Below are 13,570 nucleotides of genomic sequence, written 5' to 3' on the forward strand. Positions count from 1 at the left end.
TTGGCAGTTTCAAGAGATAAAAATTCCATGTCTATTTTGAAAGAGATATAAAGGAAAGAATTAGTTACTTCGTTTCATTCTTTTAAGGTAATCACAAAATCCATTGCTAAGCCTTATACTTAAAATTAATATGTCTAAAGCTCAACAAACATTTGTCTTCTTATTTTTGTATAAATAGGGTTCTTTCTACTGATTATCAAACACATTGGTTCAAGAACATACTACCAATCACATACAGTACTCCTTAACATGTTTTGATTTCATTTTGTAATAGCTTAGATTTTGTAGGAACAGTAAAGGCATGGTGTTTTAGAACTCAATGACTTTGGAATATAGAGTGGCTTTATTATTAATTTACTGTATAATTTGAATACATACGAACTGACTATTCTGTCTTCAATATTGACATGAGCAGTTTTTCAAAGAATTTCTTAGAACCCTGAGCTTGCTAATACATGGCATATCATGTGTCCTAAATAAATGCTAGTTATATTATTAGAATAATTAAATATTACTATACCTTTTTATTGTCACCTTTATATGAAAGTTTATGATTAATTAACTGAGATAAGGTCAGAAAAAATAAACTGAGGGAAATCAAGCCCCTGTTTTCCTATAAATCATGACACTATTTCACTTCTTCTAAGGGTGGAAGGAGTGTAAATCTAGAGCTATTGTTAACCATTAACAAAATTTATGAGTAAATTATCATTTTGTGCTAAATGTGGTATCATTTTAATCTCTATCACATTATGAAATGATGGAGTTCAGTTTATAACTCATATGTAAATTAGCACTTACTTTGCTTAAATCTAAATCAATAGGGGCTGAAATGATGGTTTCACTTAAGAACACTGGCTGCCCTTACAGAGGACTTGGGTTAAGTTCCCAGCAACCATATCAAGGGGGTTACAACCTTGTTATTCCTTTTGTAAAAGATTTGACATTGTCTTCTGGCTTCATAGTCATCTTGAATGCTTGCATGTGGTATACATAAATAAACTCAGGCACACAAACACACAAAGAAATCTCTCAAAAAGATCAGTGATGAAATTCTTGACTGTAGACAATGGCCCTTTTAATCCCTGTCAGCAATGAAAATCTTGGTGTTTAGTTTATCTTAGTTTCAAAATGAGTATTTCAGATAAGTATACTCTTATTGGCATTTTCTATTATTCTTAGACCCATATTCAATCTTCTTATTCACCAGTTAGGATATAAACTGAATGTGTGTGCAAGGGAAGATGATATACCTCTAGAGAAGAAATGTAACTTATGTACATTTCATATGTGTTATTTTATTGCAAGTGAAGGTATCATTCTCTATCCTTGGTTACTATTAATAAGCTATGGATTTTAAAATTCAGCATTTGTGAGTGAATAATGCATCCATAATATCTCCTTCCCAAGGGAAACCTAGTGTTGGTCCCTTCAGAATACCAAAACAAAATACCAGTTTAGGTTGGTCATAAACTCTAGAAATGCATTTCTTCAATTTCTAAGAGGTGTTATGGCCAACATCAATGCAGTTGGAATAGTCTATATCTGATGAAGAACCACTCATTGTTTCATAGATGTTTATTCAAACTGCTGTCTTGTGCAGTGAAAGACACAAAACAAGTCCTGAAGAGTAAACAGAATCATAACAATGTTTAAACCACTCAAGAAATCTTTACCCCTTTCCACAAAAGTGAGCACCATTGCTTTTTAGGGAAATCAGAAATTTATCTATATTATGTCCCCCAAAGGACAGTTTCACAGATCAAACTCTTTGTATAAATATTCCAAGTTGGCAAAATGAAAGCAGCTAGCTGAACAACTTTAAAATTTAACAAAGGCATTCTTCAGTGTTTTTGCTATACTGCTTCACTCTCTGAAAATGGTCACTGACAGGATTTTCTGAAATTAGGTTTAAGTTAAGAATAATCCCAATCACAAGCATCTTAAGAAACTTTTTGTCTGTACCAGTCTCTAGTTGAAATGTTGGGATGGCATGGATTTAAGCTGTGGATAATTAAGTTCAAGAAATCTTGGAGAAATATAAGCTTTTTCAAATAGCTTTAGTAATGAAAATTGTATTTATGGGCTAAAAGTATTGAATGGAAGCATAGTTCCTACTGGCACGTGGAAAGCTTTAATTTAACTTGCAATTCAGGTTAAACTGGGCCAGATGGTTAACAAATGCATTCTCTATCTTTGGCTAAAATTAATGGGATGCTTACTCGGAAAAAGCATAACTCTGTGAGAGAATGGGATAGAGAGTCCCCATTTCTGGTACTGCTTATTTAAGAAGCACAAATAGAAAGTGAAGGAAAGGGAAGAAGAAAGGAAGGCCTTGCTTTTATATGTGTGGTGGCATTTTAGAAATGTGAGAACTTACATTTATAGGCAAATGGTTTATAAAATAGAAATATAGCAAGAAAGGATATTAACAATGCTCATTGTGAAACACAAGGTGGAAAAATCCCTTATTTAGGATTCATGGGAACATTGGAAGACAAAATCACTTCTGATTGGTTTTCTTTATTATTCAGATTCACATTGCAGATTGAATGCTTTAAAAAATGCATGTAAAGAAGTGGAGGAGGGTTTTAAATGAAAGGGGCATATTTTCATAAGTGACTATCTGTGCAGATAAAGTGATAAGTAACAACATGGGTAGCCTGACTCCTTATAATTCCTATCTAATATTAATCTCCATTGTGAGGACCACTCAATGTCCCGGTAGCTCCAAGGTATTCTCAGGGAGATTAAATGTTAAGTTTGCATTTTAATGGGTAGTGAGGTGATTCAGCATATGTAGGCACCTGCTGCCATGTCTGATGACCTGGCTTCTATCCCCAGGATTCACATGGTAAGAGAATACACTCTTTCAATCTATATGTTGTTTTTTTTTCCTCAAACACATGGGATAACATATACCCAAACATAATACACCTACACCATTGTAGATAAAATAAAATGTAAAAATATAATAAAAGGTTAAAGACATCTACTTTGATTAGAGCAAATGAGTGGCCAGTGAATATGGCAGGGCTAGTATTGTCAATGTAATCAAACCAGGTAGAATCTGAAGGAATGACTGATTCTACAGAAGAGTGGAAGAGTCAACTGTGCTTGTAATTGAAAGGGTGGCAACTGAAAAGGATTAGAGGGTGGATCACAATTAATTAGCCTCTGCTGGAAATTCAAGTCAAGGAAAATTGGCAGATAATAATTTAGTAGAAATTATCTGCTTAAACGTGAGTACCATTCTGAACAGGTAATTAGCATTGTTAGAAGCTTCCAGCTGAGGATTTAACTCATATGACATATGGAAGCCACCTGTCACAGTATCTGGTACATAGTAATTACTCAATTAATGATTATTATTAATCTTACCTTTAATGCCCAATTCTTTAAAGACAGTGTATCTTTTATTTGATGAACAGTGTTGAATTTCTTTCCTACCTACAATGGACTCTTGATACTGAGACAGACTTTTAAATAGGATCTTCAAATTAAAGTATGCCTTCACCTGAATATTTGCACTTGTCAGCAGGGCATGAACATGACCAAGCAGGATCAAGGTTATTGTTTGTTCATTAAGTGGAGAGAAGCACAAAATGTATTTTGAGGCATGTTGATAGATGACTGCCACCATTTCAATCATGGTGTGGAGGTCTGAAATAAATTAATGGTGGATTTAAAAATGAATGAGTTTCAGGGGCCTCATCACATGGAGCCTTAAACAAAGAGAAAACACACACACACACAAACACACACACACACACACACACACACACACACGAGTGAGTGAGCGAGTGAGAGAGAGAGAGAGAGAGAGAGAGAGAGAGAGACCTAATGGAAGTTGTTACATTTGACATGACAAATCTAATATTCAATTATTTGATTGGATATTAATACTCATTATATGGTGTAATGTGTATTATACTGTGTATTTAAAACACATGACTTTTGTGATCTTCACAATAAGACTGTGTACTGCAGGTAATTGTTCATTCTCATCCTGTGAATTAATACATGATTCACAAAAAAATCCATTGCTTTTCAATATGCCAGAAAATATAGCTAAATGTAGAATTTGCATTCCACTCTACATCACATAAACAACACATAACTGTATTACAATCATTATTATTTGAATAGAATGGTGTATTTTAGAAAAAAAACCTTACATTAAAACTTTAAATATCACTATTCATGGTTCTGGTTTTGCTGTCCATTATCCATTTGAGAAACTGTAAAAACAACAACATTTTATTTAGTGTCATGAAAAGTCACAGAATAAAATAGAAACTTCAGAAGAATTATTTTTTCCATAATTATCATTTTGTATTTGGTCTCTGATTCTATATCATGTAATATCAGTGCTATCCATGAGGACCATGATATCTGAAAGAATCCACAAATTTATTTAGTAGCTATATAATCTTGCTACTTCAGCAACTAGTTTATTAAAATGAAATTTTGAAAAATAAAGCATTATTATTTTTGATGGTCTTGTCATGATGATTGTAAGATACTAGAATATAAAATATTTACAGATAATTCATAATATCAATATAATTCGATCATGCTGATGAAACTAACATTTTGTTTGAACAAATGTTTTTAGAGTCTATTTAATCTGGTACTCTTGATTGAGAATCACAAGAAATTGCCCCAAATGAGTCAAAGACAAGAAGAGGATGCACTGACAAACTAAAAGTGTCAATGAAAATGTGGATTTAATGTTCTTTTGTGAGATTTGTGGGTTTGTTACTTGCTTATTTGTATGTTGGTCTAGAAATGTGTGGACAATTTAAATACCTCTCTTCTTGTTATTCTTGATTTTCATGGATCTTTTTGCTTGTGCATTGCCAAGTAAAAGCTTAAAATTCCATCTCTTTGGGTTGAAGATTGGAGTTAAACTTTTGTAGGAAGAGATGCCCTCTTCAGTAGTTTCCCCCAAATCAATGCTGTGTCAGGGAAGGTATCTTTCATTGGCTTGCCCTAGTTGTCACCAGCCTATATTAGGAATACCTGAACAGTGTTCTGTGTCCAAAATTTATACATATAAGTGCCAATTCAATTTAGACCAAATAAAGACAGAAAAGATTTTTATGATTTAAGTTAGGAGACATTGAAAGAGGGACCTCATACTTGCTAGAAAAGTGCTTAAACATTGAGTTTCAGATATATTCCTGCTTTTTTGACATTGTTTTCAGACAAGGCCTAATTAAAATTTTTGGGCTGTCCTTCAACTCCACTTGTGTCCCAAGTAGGCCTTCCACTCCTGATCCACCTGCTACAGCCTCCTGAGTAGCACGGGTAGTAGCCATGTTACACCATATTCAATACTTAAAGAAAATAAAATTGGCCGGGCGGTGGTGGCGCATGCCTTTAATCCCAGCACTCAGGAGGCAGAAGCAGGCGGATCTTTGTGAGTTCGAGGCCAGCCTGGGCTACCAAGTGAGTTCCAGGAAAGGCGCAAAGCTACACAGAGAAACCCTGTCTCTAAAAAACCAAAAAAAAAGAAAAGAAAAGAAAAGAAAAAAAGAAGAAGAAAATAAAATTGAAGGCAAAAGACTAACTTTCTCTAGAGATATAGACTCTATGATGCTGATTGTTTTATCTTCAGAATTGAAAATTATTAAATAATAACACCATCTAATCCAGGTTTGGTGACAAACACCTTTATCCTAGAATCCTGGGACGCACAGGCAGGGAGATCTCTGTGAGTCCAAGTAGCAAGTTCCAGGCCAGCCAGTAAGACCCTGACCCTAAAACACAAAACAACACTAGCGGCAATACATAAATAAGGCTATTGGGTCTTAAAACCTTTTCTATTATTGGATGTCTTGAGAGATATTTATTTTCCCAAATATAAGTGAAATAAGAAAAATAATTGTTTTTGTTCTTTCCTTTTTATTAAGAAAAATATCCCATATCTACTCAGACTGGTATTTTCCCATATTTCTTGCTTTTGCCTCTTAGATTGGAATAATTTTGATTCTGTGGAACAGTAAGTTCTCAAAATACATTTCCCAGTACATGGTTCTGCACAAGGGTTCTACTGCTTGCTTTTTTACGTCATTGCTGTTTAATTTTACAGACTTCCATTTCTGTGCAAATGTAACATCTATATTAGAAACACCATTCTGTGACACACTTAAGGATTCCTTGTAGTCAGTATTTCACTGAAGCCGCACATGATTAGAATGTACAGAGATTCTTCTAGGAGATCTAGTTTGAAAGGATAATTTTCTGAAAGTAACTTGAAAACTTCTTTTGAAATATCCATAAGAACAGAAGAAATGGGCCAGAGTAAACAAGGTAGAAGAGTTGACTCAGTACAGAATGAAGCGACATTCAAAATCTGCTTCAGTTAACTAAATGAGGTCTGCAAATAACTAAATAATACACCATACTAACCTGTAGTCACAGACATAGCAGTTGTATCTATACCCAAAATATAGTGAGTGGTGTATTAAGAACTCTTCTTAAGGACATGGATATTTCTATATTCCTCAGCTTTCTGTGCAGAAATTCTACTGTGTGGAATTCCACAAGTTTACTCTGTACTTGTCTTTGATGTACTTTTATCATTGGCTAAAGCAGTTTGGCATCAGTTGAAAAGAAATTGCTATAACTATTGGTGACAAGATACATGAGGATCTGTAGGGCACAATACTAGAAAGAGTAGGAGTGGAGAACTGATCGACACCTGATGCTTTTCTGCTGCACTGCACCTATTGGAAAACTGCATCTGTACAACCTGTCTTTTCTACCACTGGAGAACACTTACTCAATGAAAATCCAATATAGTCGCCGAGTTCTTTGTCCTAGGGAAAGTCAGGATAGTTGGAATTAGTTGAGATTGTTATGTTTGACACCATAGAGGTGTCATAGAATAGTGGGACCACTGCAAATAGAGATCCACTTTTTGAAATCATAGATATTTAGACTGCAATGTGAGGTTACGGTAATACAAGTATTTCCATGAAATTAAAGATAGCATCAGCAGCATAGCGAAATAACACCCTACCTCTGCTTGGTAGCTATAAGGAATGTCAATGAAATCTTGTATATACATTGTAATTAGTACAGTAACTAGTGAAGACTTTATTGCTGGTAAAGTTTAGCCATCTCGTATGAGATTGTAACGATTAGGCTTTCTGCCATTTTCCAGGTATTTAAGCATTTAGTACTTGAAAATTTGACATATACCTTCACAATTAATATAAAGCAATAAGATATAACTATGAGAAAATAGCCAATATTTGATAATTTATATATGAATGTTTTGGTCTATAAGATTCTTTTGGATAATTTTGTGTGTTTTTGCCATATACCTCAGATTTCTAATTCTAAACACATAATAAAGGATGTTTAATGCATACACATCTCAAATTCTCTATCATTAATTTGATAAACTAATTTTCATGGAAAAAATTACAACACATGTTATAATGTATGACAAGTGTGAAAAACTCATGGAAAGGAAAAATCAGTAGAGAGGGACATAAATGACCTTTGTTTCACAACCACCCAAAGACAACATTACTGTGCTTACATAGACAATGTCTGTATATTTGCAATTGAATATCACATGTAGTTTGAAATGTTTCAGACATAGGGAATATCTTTCTATCTAAATACATTCATTTCCCTGCAGAACGTCATTTTCATTCATTAGGAGCTCAAGAAAATGAGTGATAAGGCAACCAGTAACCTAGGGTAATTGTTTGTGGAATATGCCAATTTATTAAAATGTCAATCTAAAGTTGTGGCAAATGGCATTTTAAAACGATAGAAACTAAAAATGGGGTATTTTATGTTGAATAAATTCAAATTATAACTGGAAACTGTATATTAATTTTGAGAAAAAAGATAACTCAAGCATTGGTTTGGGACATGTTTTCTGATCACTGTGTGGAATTCCACAAGTTTACTCTGTACTTGTCTTTGATGTATTTAACAAGACAATCATACTGTTTAGCCAGGAAGAATTCCTAAGGTTTTCCCAGGTTAGTGGCTGTCTTCAAAGCTTCTTGGGAGCCATCACTCATTTTCTACACTATTTTGCTGCTAATAGTCTACAGATCTTTATCTGTCAGCTATGCTGCTAATGATTGGATGGCTCTCCAACATCACTCTTGGTGATTGATTTAAAGGAACCTTACATCTTCCACAAGACTGATAGACTTTGCCAAAAGACTTACTAATATCATTGTCAGTATAAATTTGAAATACAACTAGAGTAGAGATGTCTGAGTCATCTGAAAAATCTATATGGGAATGAACCATAGCTTAAAGGTAGAGAATAAGGGAAGCTTGAATAAACCACTGGATTTTCACTTTACAAATGATGAGTGTTAGTGAATCCTTTCTTCTTGTGACTTCCTATAGCTGTGTATCCATCTGCATACAATGATGTGGCCTCCTCTACTAGGGATTTAGAATTCATAGATTGTTGTTTGAAACTTAATTTCATATCAATTTCTTACTTTAAATATATTCTTATTAGACTATAATATTAAATTCCTATAAGTAGAAAATCTCTATTTTTACATATTTTCTAATAGGACACAGAGATAATGTAAATCCATTTTTATTGTATTGTTATTTTAATAATATACAAGTTACAAACTTAAGAGGATATGAAGCTTGGGTTTCATATTACCTCAAATCTTTGACAATAAAACTCACCTATCATGAATATTTTAATTCAAAAATGCTAATTTAGCTACAGAAGAAACTATGATTTTAAAATTAGATTATCTTAATATATGTAGACTCTGCTTTAGTCTTAAATGTTAAATTCTCAAAGGAATTTTCCATGATCAGCACATTTCCATTGATCAAATTGTATTACTATCTCTGCATCCTATTTTCTTTTGTTTTGATTATTGTAGTTTGCAAATGTATTTATGTTTACATTCTGATTATCGTATGTTTCTCTGTTAATCTAAAAACAATACAAGGACAGAGGGCATGTGTAGTCTATCAGCAATATGTTTCCTAAAGTTAGCACAATGCCTTGTACACGGCAGGTGACTAAGCAGATCTTAAACAGATATCTGAATGAATGAATGGTGAATGATTGTGTGATCTGAAATCTAATCACACTGTAATAGATTAAACTGTCTTACTTGAGAGTGACTTCCCAGGTTTCTCTTGTTTTATCCTGCTGTATAATGACAACCATCATCTATTCTAATGAAGTGTACCTGTTTAGTCCAGTCCCTGATATTAGTTGGAGGAGGTTGGATGGAAGTCCGATGCCAGGGAAAGTCAAGTACAGCAAATCCCAAGCTATCCTTGAAATCCCCAAGTTTCAACAAGAGGATGAAGGCTTCTATGAGTGCATCGCAGGTAACCTTCGAGGAAGAAACCTTGCAAAGGGTCAACTTGTTTTCTATGGTGAGTAAATAGAATTGCAAAATGTGTGATTTTTTTTTTTACTGTGCTTCAGAGCAAATAGGGGAAATCATTAATATATAGTGTACATATATTATGGGAAAAATTGGAAAGACACATTTCCAGTAGGATAATTTGTTTAATGATTAGCAGGTAGGGATAACTGTCTTTAAAATACAACTTTTCGTATTGATATCTTAGTGGATAAAGTACTTGTGACACAAATACTAGGACCTGAATTCAAATCTCCATCAACCACATAAAAAAACCCATACATTGGATTATATACTTGTATTCCCTGTCTGGGATGATTAAACCATAGTCTTTCTGAGGAGAGTTTGCCAGTTTAGCCAATCAATGTGCTCCAACTTCAGAGAGAATTGCTGTGTCAAAAATAAGGTAGAGCAGGATTGATAAGGATATCCCCTCAACATCCATCTCTGCACTCCAGATGTGTATTATGAACATGCACAAGCATCTACATCTGCACATATGCATACAGTACACACAGGGAGACACACACATAAATTCCAGCACAGTCTATACATAACATTGTTTATTATAGTTGACTGAAGAATGTCAACAATTTCATGTTAACAGTGTTAAAGTTTATAACACAAGGTATTCATGACTAAAATACATTTCCCATAGAGTATTCAGAAGTAGCCTAAGGCAATCATCATTAATATTCTGAATAGGCTTTACAAACAAAAATGAAAAGTGAATAGAAAAATAGACTGAATGGTGGAATGCACTGCATTGTTTCTCCTTTTTCAGTATTTAGCTGCTCATATGAATATGTCAGAATACTCAGTTCATTTCCTCATGATACACCTTTGCCATAGTTTCTAGAATATCATTTGAGCTAAAGATACTTTATGATACAATAAATGTATATATTATCCAAATATTATCTTATGTCTTATTTCATCCAGACCAAAATAACATCTCTTTTTATTATTTTACTTGTATGGGTTTTTTCTTCTGTGCACCACATTCATGCCTGTAGCCTAGGATACCAAAAGAAAGTGTCTGATTCCCCACTGTCATATAGGTGTTGGGACTCAAGCATGGACCTTCTAGAAGAGTAGCCAGTACTCTTAACTGCTGAGTCATCTCTCCAGCATGACTAAACCTATAAAAAAATGAAGGAATTATCAAACTATTTGGTATTTCTAAGATATAGAACTCCTAGAAACTATATTGCTTATAATAAAAATATTTTCTACCTATCCTGATACCATCACTGATAAAGTTATTAAAAATAATGTTTAGATAATCTGAAAAGTTTAATATAATTATCCCTTAGCAGTAATAACTGAATATCTTATGAGGAGAATATGTGTGGCTTTGGATATGTTACTTTCCATTTCATTTAGAATTTCCTATTTTAACCTGAAGTGAAAGTTGTTTCTTATAAATAGAATATAATTTCCTTTTTATTATTGTTCTACAATTTTATTGATGCTTGCCAAGAAAAGTAATTTGATTTTTCAGTAGTAGTTATTTCTTAAAGGACATTTTTGTCAGTCAGTATCTTTGGCAATGAATTAGTAGAGGAACAACTGATAGTTTTACCACACTAAAAATAATAAAGGTTTTGGCTCAGTTTTGATAAAAATATTTCATTTTTTAGATGATAAAAAAGGTACAGCAAGTGATGGATCAGAATACAATTATCTATAGACTGAATTAACAATAAACTACTTTATTCTATATTCTATATATCTTTCAAGACCTGGAATTTTAAAAATGTTAACTCATAATGTCTAGAATAATCTTAGGCTTAAATAATTTTCAGTGATGTTACAGTTTGGACATTTCAGATTAGTTTAGCAAGATCTCACAGATATTGATATTAAAATTCAAGGTCAAAACTGTGAAGAACCGTGTAAACTTGGACTCTTCTAACTCTACCATAGTTTTTAACACAATGATCCAAGTCTGTCTCACTAGTCAGCTTTTCAGTGGTTACTAAGATTCCTTTTGGAAGAAAAATAAACAACCGATGAATTAGATAATAATTATGCATCATAGCCACATATTAATTTATGTAACACAAAATGAAGAAAAATCATCTTATGCCAGAGCTGAATAATATTTGAAAATCAAGATGAAGTTTCTGTTTTATTATATTGATAAGTTTAAGTTACAACTCAAGAATAGTGCCATTGTATATCCTTCTATATTTTGCATTTTATCCTTTGAAATTAACCTTAATGTATTTTACGATAATTACAGAGAATATAATGCATTTAAGAGAGTTAGTTGGAGTTATAGTAGGGGAGAAATAACTAAAACTCAAGCTTGTATGGTAAACCCAAATGTTTTTTACCTTATTTCTTACATAGACAAAGCATTTAAGACAACTTTCTCATTAAAATGCTGGGGATCCAATAAATATGCACATTAAATATATGAATATATTTTAATGTATGATTATTACATTAAGCAATATGTATGTATGTATGCATGCATGCAAGTGTGTGCTATGTATGTATGTGTACAGTATATTGAGGCTTGAGAAAAAGTTTATATTTAAGAGAATGTAAGGCTGTTGCAGAGGACCTGGTTTTAGTTTCTAGGACCTATATCAGGCAGGTCACAAGAGTCAGTCTGCAACTCCAGCTCCAGGTGAATCTGGCACCTCTGGCTGCTGCAGGACATGCACATTCCCCACACAGACAGACAGACAGACAGACACACATCATCATCATCACCTAAATATACATATAATGTATTTTATGTATAATTTAACATGATAGTGATAAATCTTTCAAACTTAGATTTTAAACTTTACAAGCTCTGAAGTCATATACAAAATGCAATTTTTCTTGGGTCAAACATATTTTCACATAAATATTTACAAACTGTTTAAGCACACAGAAAGAAGGTTCAGTTTTTGCCAGTGCACTGGGTTCTCATAAACCTTGCTGTGGTTTGTTTCTCAAGGCTTCAAAAGATATGTTCTAAAATTGGAAATAGATCTGGCTTCCATAGAAGATAATCATAGGTTGAGCCTCACAACCCAGGGATACCATGACTCCTTCTATTTGGTGACCAGCTTCCTACAGAGCCTTAATGAAGGCATGTATCACTGTAGAGAAGCCTGGAATCAGCCACATGGGTTTTGTGGTATAGAACATTTCAACTCCACGTGGCCCCATTTCTTCCTGTACTTGCTGTTGTGAGTGCTGCACAACATGTTACAAGGCTAGGTTGAAAGAGTCTGGTATCAGGTGCATGCTAAGTACCTCGTTTTATGGTCCTACTTTTTTATTTCATTTTATTTTGCTTCTTCAGCAGCCTGCTCAGTACTATTGCATCCATAGACAGGGCATGCAGCAGTTTATTCTTAGATGACTATAGGCAGGAACCAAGGAGTACTTGTCTCTCTGCCTCTCTTGCTTTCCTTAGGTAGATAGCTCATGAAGATACATTAGAAGTGTGTTTAAAATGAAATAGCCCTTGTTGTTGGCTCAGTCAATAACTCCTTTTTCATTGACTTTGTTTCTGTGCAAGCTAAAGAATCTTATCCTCAGACTTCTCCCTTGTAGTAGCACTCACCAAAAAGGCAGCGTTTTCCTCTGTTCAATGATTATAATTTGGCTGCTGAATTTTTAAAGTATCTTAAAAGGCTTAGCTGACATCTCTGCAAACATCTAGAGGCATCGGACCCTGCAAAAGCTCAAGTTACAGGCAGTTGTGAGCTCATGGTGTGGGTTCTGGAATCCTAAACCAAATTAAATGCAGAAGTGTCAAACGTCTATGTAGATAGACTTGTCCACAGATTCCAAGGAAAAGCAGGAACTCCCCATTCCACAGGGACACAAGGAGAGCACTAAAGGAGATAAGAGACCAGCAACTGTGTGCAGGTTTCAAGTACCCGGAACATAACGAATATCCACATTAATACATTTAATTTATATTAATTTATTAATATAATCAAGCTTTCTTCTTGAATGACAGTAAGACTAACAACTCCTTCCTTTTGCATTTGATGCACCAGTTGCTTTATCCTTACCACTGTGCAGTGCTTTCTTAGATTAGACTATGAAGTGTGTAAAACTCCATGTGTTGATTTCAAGTTAAATATCCCACTCTACTACAACTCCCACAGTCTGCATTCCTCCTCAGGAGCCCAAAGGATATTGGATTATGTTAT

The 13,570-nt window shown here is 33.8% G+C and overlaps 1 protein-coding gene across 6 annotated transcripts in view; it reads left to right on the forward strand.

Moving 5' to 3' along the window:
• Positions 1-13,570, forward strand: part of Cntn6 (contactin 6) — a 346,717-nt gene that overhangs the window by 256,397 nt on the left and 76,750 nt on the right. For 5 of the 6 annotated variants that reach the window (XM_076567479.1, XM_076567480.1, XM_076567483.1 and 2 more), the window contains one exon: positions 9,224-9,408. In XM_076567479.1, the coding sequence (XP_076423594.1) occupies positions 9,224-9,408 (185 nt within the window). The remainder of the gene's footprint in view (positions 1-9,223; positions 9,409-13,570) is intronic. The other variant, XM_076567484.1, reaches the window with a different exon arrangement.

The sequence above is a fragment of the Peromyscus maniculatus genome, chromosome 3, assembly GCF_049852395.1.
Source record: "Peromyscus maniculatus bairdii isolate BWxNUB_F1_BW_parent chromosome 3, HU_Pman_BW_mat_3.1, whole genome shotgun sequence".
NCBI classification, from domain to species: Eukaryota; Metazoa; Chordata; class Mammalia; order Rodentia; family Cricetidae; genus Peromyscus; species Peromyscus maniculatus.